The 10,022-nt window shown below is 39.4% G+C and overlaps 1 protein-coding gene across 1 annotated transcript; it reads left to right on the forward strand.

The window, feature by feature from the left end:
- Positions 1-31: 31 nt before the first annotated feature.
- LOC139975384 (uncharacterized) lies at positions 32-8,945 on the forward strand. The gene is made up of 6 exons (XM_071983319.1): positions 32-310; positions 1,258-1,391; positions 2,821-2,899; positions 5,094-5,261; positions 7,326-7,429; positions 7,643-8,945. Exons 1-6 carry the CDS (start codon positions 184-186, stop codon positions 7,709-7,711), a joined length of 681 nt encoding a protein of 226 aa, XP_071839420.1. The 5' UTR covers positions 32-183; the 3' UTR covers positions 7,712-8,945.
- Positions 8,946-10,022: the final 1,077 nt, after the last annotated feature.

Raw genomic sequence — 10,022 nt, forward strand, 5'->3', positions numbered from 1 at the left:
TATTGTCTTATGTTTTTGGTTGGGGGAGAAGTGAAGAAAATCCCCCATCCATATTACAAAACAAACTTTATATATATATATACATCAAAGTAGCACTCAATATCACATTTCATCATCATCAAACCCACCAGCTGAATCGTGCAGCAGTGTTATCTAATTTGATCGACTTGGGGTGAATACGGAATGATATCGCACAGCATGAAGTGTGTTTTGACTATCGTGTTGTTACATGTGGTCCAAGCAGCCTATGCTACCAAGGCAACACCTGATCGATGCTGCATCCAAGCTGAACAGTTTCAGACTAGCTTTGGTGAGTTTTAATCTATATCTTGTCAAAATAGATAGAAATCCGAATCAATATATTGACTCATCACAAAAGTTAGCAACGGTAAAGATAACCTAGTCTAGTACTTTACTTATACGGATCGGGCGGAAGCCGTTGCTGTAATCGTTGAGACAATAACTTATGGTTGCTGGTGCATTAATGGATAAAGCGTGAAAACCAAGCTTTTAAAACTAATATTACTGAATGATTCATAGCGCACGATAGATAATCTATCAATGAACCAATGGCAAACAAACGTTCATTGTGATAATGTGGTAATCTGCCCAGTATGAAAAAAAGAGAAACTTGCATATTCAAAAAAATTACAATAGCTTTCAAAATACTTCATGAATTATGTCGACAAGCTACAGTCGTTCTCGATTCCAGTGGCAAATAAATCATTGAGATGAACGACAATGCCACCAATTGCTCTGCTGTGGCATTCGATAAACACCAACAATAAACCTTTCCATAAGGTGATCACATTCGACTTCTACAGGACACAGTTTAATGGGCATACATCACACAGGAACTGGGCCTGCATTACACAGTATGCTGGGCCTACACGACACAATTTACTGGGCCTACAGGACACGTTATAATGGGCCTACAAGACACAGAAAACAGAGCCTACAGGACACAGCATACTGTGCCTTTTAGACACAGTATACTGGGCGGACATGACACAGTATACTTGGCCTACAGAACACAGCTCACTGGCCCAATATGGCACATTTTACTGGGCCTACAGGACACGTTATAATGGGCCTACAGGACACAGCATACTGGGCCTATTGGACACAGTATACTGGGCGGAAATGACACAGTATACTTGGCCTGCAGGGCACAAATTGTTGGGCCCACGGGCACTGCTGGCCGTGAATCATGCAGCCATGGTCAGACACATGTGTATGCTTAAATTTTTCTTTCAGGTGTATTAGACACATTATATGGTGTGTACGAAGAAGGACTTCTCACTTGCGCCTTTGATTTCAAGAGTAACCAGTTTAGGTGTGATGTGAAATATGATTTTAACCGATACAAATCATATCTACTGGTTGATAAGGTAAGGAGAAACTTGTATTTTTGGATCGACCAGAAAGGTCTCATTCAATTAACATTGAAGAAACTTGCTGGTAAACTCCATGTCCTCGGATTCGTATCTGTTTGCTTGTTTATGTTCGAGCTATTTTCTACTTTTTTACCATGAAGGTTTTAAGTAGGTCAAATGAGTTTACTTTGATCCCGTTAATAAGTCATGCCTGAAACAAAACACATTAACGCTATTTTATCATTGACAGTGTCAGCAGGGCTTTGCACATTCTCAACTTATTTGCACGAGACATGTAACCAAAAAGGTTTTTCTTTACATCGTTAAGAGTTGTTGCGGCCACGTCAAGTTTCATTTGTATTTCAGTTTTATTTGCTTGTCTTCTTACCCTTACCATTATTATAATATTCAGTAGTCTGCTTTAAAAATGTTTTGCTAACCTGTATGCTTCCCGTGCTTCCCTGGAATGGAAGGTGATACTGATAACAACTTCTGAAATTTCGATAAAAAATAATCATAGGAAAGGAACACAAATCAACATGTCGCTCGATTAAAAAAACAGATTTTTAGGAATTGCTAACAGTAAAACAACCAAGTACTTTATACGCATAGCTGTAGTAACGTAGATGGTGAGGAAAGGAGGAAGATGGCTAGGGAAAACGTAAACGAGCACACAGATACGAATCTAAGAACCTGGAGTCTACCAGCAAGTTTCCCTCAGAAGCTCGGTCAGACTTGCCACCCCCCCCTCACCCCACCCTGACACTATGCAGTTTCATCGTGATTCGTTATATTAATTCTTGCTCTCGGTGGTAACACAAGAGATCCAGCTGAATGGAGAGCTATAACTATGCCAGATGAAAAGGGGTCAGGGTCAAACAGCAGTCCCGGAGAAATATGGGTTGAAATAATCATTCATTCTATGCTCATAGACTAATTTACAACAAGTATAGCTGCAGTGTTCAGTTGGCCCGGGGACATTTCTCCCCGGGCCCGACCTTGCGCTCGACCTTACCCAGAAACAGCACAGCTGCCGTGGATTTATCCCTTGTTTCAAAAGTACGATACCACAAATATGCTCTTTCTACCATTCAAATATGGAGCCAGTCAGCTCCATATTCAACCCCCCCCCCCTCCACTCTTCCAACCTCTACGTTCCTACAGTTATGTGTAAGTGATTACAATTCCTTAAATCTGTAACGTTCATCGAGCGACATGTTAATTTGGGTTCAATTTGGCACTTCTTCATTACAAAAAGTAGGAGTTTTGTTTTCATGATCGCATGGGACATTTATCATTTATGGAAAGGGACACATTTGTGCTTATTCACAAAACATGTAAAAACCTCTAACATCCCCAATCCCCACCCAATCGCCTCGGCCGACCCTGGTTCTTTATAATCCTGCCTGTACAGTGTCCGTATTGTTTTCTATTGCATAACCAGGACGTTGAGTACATCGTTTATGAGGATTCAACATGCTATGAACAACGGGCCGAACTGGCTCCTCTCCGATGTGTTCCAGGTAGGAATATTAATAATCTAGAAAAATGGTCCGCAAACTTGAGATTCGGAAGTTTTCCAGACGTCCGAAATTTATCTATAGTTTTAGGCGGTCTTCGACTTTTATTTGAGTTTTCTAGGAAAACAGATATAGATCTAGATATAGCTACATTCGCAAGTATGAAATGTTAACAACAACTTTTTGTCTAAAAATTCCTCCAACTGGTCGTATCGTTTGTTGTATACGATTAAGTGGAACGTTCATTCGTTGTTTTCATGCAGTAAAGTTCCTACACGTGGTACATCAGTGCAGTGCATTATTATCCAAGCATGGATTCACGGGATGTGCCCCCCCCCCCCTTTCAACCCAAATACACACAAATCACAATCTTGCGTGTAGACCTTGCGTGTGCAACATTTCACGTTTAGAATTGTCTCCATTTCTTTGAGGGTGGAGCAAGGTGGAACCCTTACATAGGGGAATAGTTGGTTTCAAAGAGCTCAGGGCCATACCCCTTCCTTTGTTAAATCCTGTTATCCAGTACATCGGATGAAGTAAGTGTCTACAGGGACTCTAAGGTCAAGGACTCAAGGAAGCCAGGAAGGTCACGGAGCCTTTGTGATCAAGCTTCTGATTTCGTGTTGTGCATGCCAGGCAAACTTCATAGGGAGGGGAGGAAGCGGCGTGCAAGGAATGGAATGAAGTATGGCAAATCAAAGCCCCAATTCGTTGCTTTCATGCAGTAAAGTTCCTACACGTGGTACATCGGTGGAGTGCCCCCCCATGGGCGGCGATCATGGGGGGACGGGGGGGACATGTCCCCCCAATATTTCAGGTGGGGGGATATAGTATCTAATATCCCCCCCCAATATTTGGTGGCATAGTTTTTTTTATGCATATGTTTTGTATTTTTTATGATATCGCTAGTAATTTCAAAATAGAAAATGCTTAGATGCAACTTACAAGGCCTGGGAAGTGCCATTTCCAGCGATCTGGGAGGCATTTTCGGCCAAATTTTTCTTTTGCGTTTCGCGCCAACTTATGGCGCTACAATGGCGCTACAATTAGAAAGTCTGGGTACAAGCTTTGCCCCTCCCTTGGCAAATTCCTCGCAAGGCGCCTGTCTAACCGTGTCACAATGTGTTACTATATATGACCGAAAGTAGTTTTTACTTTTTTCTCTCGAAATGAATAGCTAGACACACCGCATCCGTAATGAAATTTGGTTTGCATCTTGTGTACGAGTGTAGGTACGTACAATCATATATATGATCCACATCGATATGGGTTCACTGGGTTTCCATTTGGCCTGTTTCTTACAAGATTTCTAACCGCAGGTGCCTAGCCAAGGGCGGGAGGGGGTGAAGGGGGAGACCGCCCTCCCCCCTCGAGCATATTTTTTTGGGTATTTTGAATTTCTATGATATCGAAGTTTTATAGTAGCCGTTATAAGAGGTTTTAATATTTGTACACCAATAATTTAACTGTGTCTGAATTTTCGAAAATTCCTTGACCAACATTCTTCATCATACTTCCCTCTACTCGTGCAATTTTGACCGGTCTGTTAGGGGTTGAGGGGGGGTTTTCTATATTGGTTGTCCATTAGAGGAAATTTTGTGCAACATTATGGGTATGTTTTGAAGTGAATTTATTATTCAAATTCTGAACAAATAATGGGCTTAAAACCTTGAAAAGTGGGGCTGACGGATATTGTGGGGCGTTACGTAGAATTACCTACAAAAGCAATGATCCACAGGAGATGCAATGAGGTCGAACATGATGTGTGACTGGTGACAATCTTGAAAAAAGTTTATGAATGAAAAAAAAACTATTAGGAAAAACTTGGTTCTCAGGCAAAAGTGTACATCTGGTTGGTCATTTTCAAGCCCGAGAAGTGCCATTTCCGGTGATCTGAGGGGCTATCAAAACCAAAAATTTTCTTGTACGCTGCGCGCCAACCAATGGTGGCGCTCCGCTTTGATAGTAATTCGCCCGCATCCAAGCAAATATCCCCCCAATATTTGAAACAGATCGCCGCCCCTGCCCCCCCTTTTTTCCAACCCAAATACAACTCAAATATTATGTATGAAGAAGAAAAAACCCTGCCCTTCATTCTTGGAAGTAGACTATAAGCCTGATTATGATATAATACAGGTCTCCTGTTTTCTACAAATAAAGAGGCGTGTGTTGTCATTTTCTCCCTCGCTGTCTATAGACACTTTAGACTACGTCACATCTTTCGTTCTCGGGAACCAAGCTTTACTCGTTGATACATGGAAATTCAACAGCAATGACGGGAATGTGGCGTATGTAACTACCGGAAGAAAAGACTGCACACCTGTTTCTATGGCAACCATTACAAGAGAGGAAGGCTATCAAGAAGGTGGGCTCTGCACCACTTTTAGTTTTTCGAGAAAAAAAGAAAGATTAATCATCCAAGGAAACAGGATCAAACGTCGGTTGTTGTTTGGTTTTCGAACAGTAGACCATTCTGGTGATAAAGTAGGCTACTGTACGGAGTGCCGATTGTTTCAAAGCATAACCAAACTGAAATCAACATAACCAAACTGAAATCGACATGTCCAAACTGAAATCAACATGTCCAAACTGAAATCGACATGTACAAACTGAAATCGACATGTACAAACTGAAATCGACATGTCTATATTGATGTCGGTATATCCATATTGATGTCGGTATGTTCTTGCCAAAATTGAATTCATCATGTCCAAACTGGTATCAATATACCGAATATAAAATTGACGTATTGAAACTGAAATCAATATAGCCAAAACAAGAACGCATAACTCAAAATGTCACCACGCTCACTGCTAGCTTCAGGTTCTGTTTTGATTCACTTGGCAAATTTACAGGTGCGCCGAATATGTCAAAACAACGAAACTGACGTCAATATTTCCAAATGAGATAACGCTATGTCCAAATAAGATATTATAGGGAGGGCTGCCGGTTGTCATAGCATTTTGCGCTCAACTCATTAAAGTTGCATCGCATTTTTACACACGGTACGATAAGGTAGGCTTCCCAGTGGGGGGGATTTGTAATATAACCAGCAACTGGATAGCAAGTAATAATAGTTTACGATCGATCATGATTTCGAATTATTTTAACTTGCGCATATGGAATCACATACCTTAGTAGGTTAGCTGAACTAGCTAGCTAGCTAGTTACAAAGTACAAATAATAACATTGTCATTAGCCTACACCTGTACAAATAATACAAGATACGTACGTGTAGGGCCGATATATATGGCATGCAGCGTATACCATAACCAGAAAATAAAATGTTCCAGATATTATCTATGAAAGGTAGTCAATGGTTCACGAATAACAAGTAAGGTAAGGGGCCTAAATGGATTCATCAAAAAGCCAACTTGATGGAACTACTGAGCTAGGAATATTTTGATCTCAGATTGGGCCTAGGTAGCTAGTACTTACTACTACTGTTGTCTACATGTCATGTCCAGCTCGGGCGCCGAGTACGAAACGCACGTGCTACAAATCATGGAGCTCGGCCCTATGCTATGTTACGTACGTACGCCCGTGCCGTGCAGAAATATTTGCGCCCGGGTGCAAATTGCCATGAGAACAGACGTGTTTGGATACCTCGATTTATGTTTGGACACGTACGCTGCTATCGAGTTGGACTCTTGAAACAAATGGCACGCCAGGCTAGCGTGGAGTGGACTATACAGGAGATGTAGAAACTAGCAAGTATCCCCGTAATTTTTTAAAGTTCGTTGTCAATCTCGCTTTCACTTTTTGGACAAGCCGACATCGCTTTGAACATGTAGATTTCACTTAGGACGTATTGATTTCACTTTGAACATGTCGAACATGTCGATTTCAGTTTGGACATTTCGATTTCAGTTTGGACATTTCGATTTCAGTTTCGACATGTCTATTTCAGTTTGGACACTATTCGATTTCAGTTTTGAAACAATTGGCACTCCGTACTATGTATTATGATAACAGGTTTGGAGTTACGAGAGGAAAAACGATATAAACTTTCTAAAACAATTATAACATGTACATGTATAGTCTCCATCGTATCAAATTAGAGAGAGAAAAAAACTCTCATCTCTTGTTTCCTGAAAGTTGACTGCATTCGGGATTTTACGAACGACGATACTAACCTGTCTCCAATCACTTTTTGCGTCCGACTACATGATGGGAAACGTTTTTGCCCTGTTCCCTCTATTTCACTTTTACTGGTCTAGATCTATCTACATTTAGTCTGGCTTCTACATTCCCAGTCACGTGGTTGAGGGAAATGAGAACGTGTACATTTATAATTGAGACAGGTATGAGAGGAACGAAGTTTAATCTACTATACTCTGTTACCGTTATATAAATCATTCGTGAAAATAATATGTAAGCAACGCAAACAAGTTGAATGAAGTTCATGATTTCTTCAAATTTCTAACAGGGTTTCCCACAAGTTATGTAACAGCCATGAATTTTACCGACTCTGTCAGTGATCCAGACTATTGGTTTGTACCTCCAGCGTCATGCTCTAATGCGACTCAACAGGTAAGTCATCTTATGAAATTTGGAGCCAATATCAAAGTAGTATCCCCCAGACCACCCCTACCACCGCCCCCCCCCCCCGACTAAAAAATCGTCACTTTTCAAAGTCAGCCTAATATCGTGTAAAAAGGCTTGAAACTAAAGCATTTTGTTTTGTTTTTTAATTGAAGTTACACTTTTTATTTGAAATGTTTTGTTCTCTTCTCGTCTTTATAGGTACCAAAACCATTTCTCAAACGACTTAATGTCTTGAAACGGCTGCGGGCAGCTACTTTCTTCCTGTAAAAGACAACGGAATTCCCATATCAACTTTTATACGTTGGATCATTTATATCGTAGCTATTTTAGAGCGCAAAAAGTAAAAGAAAAAAGGAGATTTAAATAAAGTTAATTTTGATTTTTCTAGTTTTTCTTCCTGCTAACCGTTGGTGTATTTTCATGATTTTAGAATATTGGATAATTTCTTTTTCCAGTTTTGACATTCATTTTACAGATAACTCGAATACTTTGTTTTATATACTTTTTTTTAATAGAAGAACGTAATCGATTTTGCACAACATCCCTTCCCGCTCCCTCCTGATCATCAACCTTTCTGGGGAAAATTCGGAATAGTCCCATAAAAATTGATTGTTTTTTTGAAAGTAGTAGTGTAATTAACCTCCTCTTCGTGTTTCTTATCTGGGCGTATACAAACATGTCCAGGGCCCTTGATATGAAATGACGTTGACTCAAAGTAAGTCTATAAATAAAAATCAACTTTGATTCCTAACGATGTGTTTTCATTTTCACATTACTTTCGATTTCTATTAAAGTAATGTATTCCTTTATCAATGGCTTACTCTTTCGATATACACGTTTTGCTTTTTTCTTTTGGTTTCTATAGTCTTACTCGTGACTTTTAACAAACAGCCTTTCTTTGTGTGACGACCAGATGAATGATATGTATTTTAAAAAATTGCCAAGTTTACTGTATAACTCCGCTAATTTGGTCGAATAAGAACATGTTTCATAACACAAAATGGATGTTTCCTTGTTCTCGTTAATGCTTGTGATTGAAAAAATTTTTCTTTTTTCTTTCGATATCTTAAATGTATTGTCTTAATTATTTTTGGCTTACACTTTTCATATATACCTTTTTCCTTTTCCTTTTCCTATTTCCTTATTATCTTACTCGTGACTTCCTTTCTGTGTGTGAGGTCATGCAGACGAATGATAGTTTTCCAAATTCAGATGATTCAATTAAGTCTCTAATGAATCGTGTTCAACGTTTTATAACATCATGAATCTAAACTATAGCGTTCATTATGACACATTCTCACTAGAACTGAGTGGCAAATTATCCCTCAAGAATGCTGTTCCAAAACAACACTCATATAGATATAGATCGCAGACGTATATTTGAGTGAACACGTACAGAAAAGTTCATGTAAACACAACGTCACTTATAGATCCTGATGGTTTTCGCCCTAAGAGTTACCAAATACTAAAGTTCAGAATAAAACTTTCCGAGGTTACGAAATCTTCCGTCTCTTCTGTTATTTTATTTTAATGTTTTTTAATCGTATTTTTTGAGTTAAGGTCCACTAATTAAATACCCATGCACGCACGACGTTCGACCACAGAAATTTATGCATATAGAAGCCACTTTGGGCTTGTCGCTTACAGCAAATAAGAGATCCGAACTGCTCACTCAAAAGCGTCAACCTACACTGTAATTGTTACGTATGAGTCTTAACGTTATGCAATGTAGTGCAATTAATTTTCCGGATTGTAAGAGGTTCTTCAAAAAAACAAATTTAAAAAAAAGGGGAAAAAAGTGAGCCACTTCTAAGGGTATACGTGGGCGGGATGGAAAACGAAACGGAACCTTTATCATGTTTCTATTAAAAAATACTTGGTTCCACGAAACAGTTTCTTACTGCTCGATCTGTACTGCTGTGACGTAACATTGCCATCTACAGGAAAGCATACTCAGCACGTATAACGACGTTTTCAACGTTCCAAGAAATTGGAATGCGGCATTTAGCTGAACAAATATATATACAACTCATATGAAGTAACCGAACTTTTCATCGGTTAGTATTATATCACCGCAAGACTGCGTCTGTCCTTTGGCAGGCCACTAGCAATGACACAAACGGGCGGTAGCACATGGCTTGCCTCTGCTAGATACAAGTTAACTATAGTACTGACTGATACTGTTATAACTACAAAGTTATCGTTGTATTAAAGTTATAGTAGTAAGCCTAGGCTATATCAAATTGATATGATAGGAAAGTAGAATTCAACTCAAGTAATGGTGATAACAAACTTCGCTTTTTCTTATCTGTTGGGACTGAGATGATTTTTTTTTTACTGTTTACTTTTGTAGATCTAACTACATCTTAAGAAATTGCTCATTAAGAAGCCTAACATACAGCACGACAAAGTCCTTGTACCTTCCAAGCAAATGAAGATGAAGATTAAATGTTTGTGATAAATGTATGCATCCTGTTTGAGTTTATAAAGTGATAAATTGTTCTTGTGACCTTGAATCACCGAAGGCATGTTAGAGTAGTACAGGGTTGTCCAACCTTTTACAGAGGAGGGCCACATG

Source organism: Apostichopus japonicus, chromosome 10, assembly GCF_037975245.1.
Source record: "Apostichopus japonicus isolate 1M-3 chromosome 10, ASM3797524v1, whole genome shotgun sequence".
In the NCBI taxonomy this organism is placed as follows: Eukaryota; Metazoa; Echinodermata; class Holothuroidea; order Aspidochirotida; family Stichopodidae; genus Apostichopus; species Apostichopus japonicus.

Excerpts from the sequence above, each read along its gene's own strand:
- LOC139975384 (XM_071983319.1), top strand. The coding sequence starts at position 184 with ATGATATCGCACAGCATGAAGTGTGTTTTGACTATCGTGTTGTTACAT. Across the intron at positions 311-1,257 it reads ACAGTTTCAGACTAGCTTTG|GTGTATTAGACACATTATAT; the intron begins GTGAGTTTTAAT and ends TTTTTCTTTCAG. Across the intron at positions 1,392-2,820 it reads CATATCTACTGGTTGATAAG|GACGTTGAGTACATCGTTTA; the intron begins GTAAGGAGAAAC and ends TTGCATAACCAG.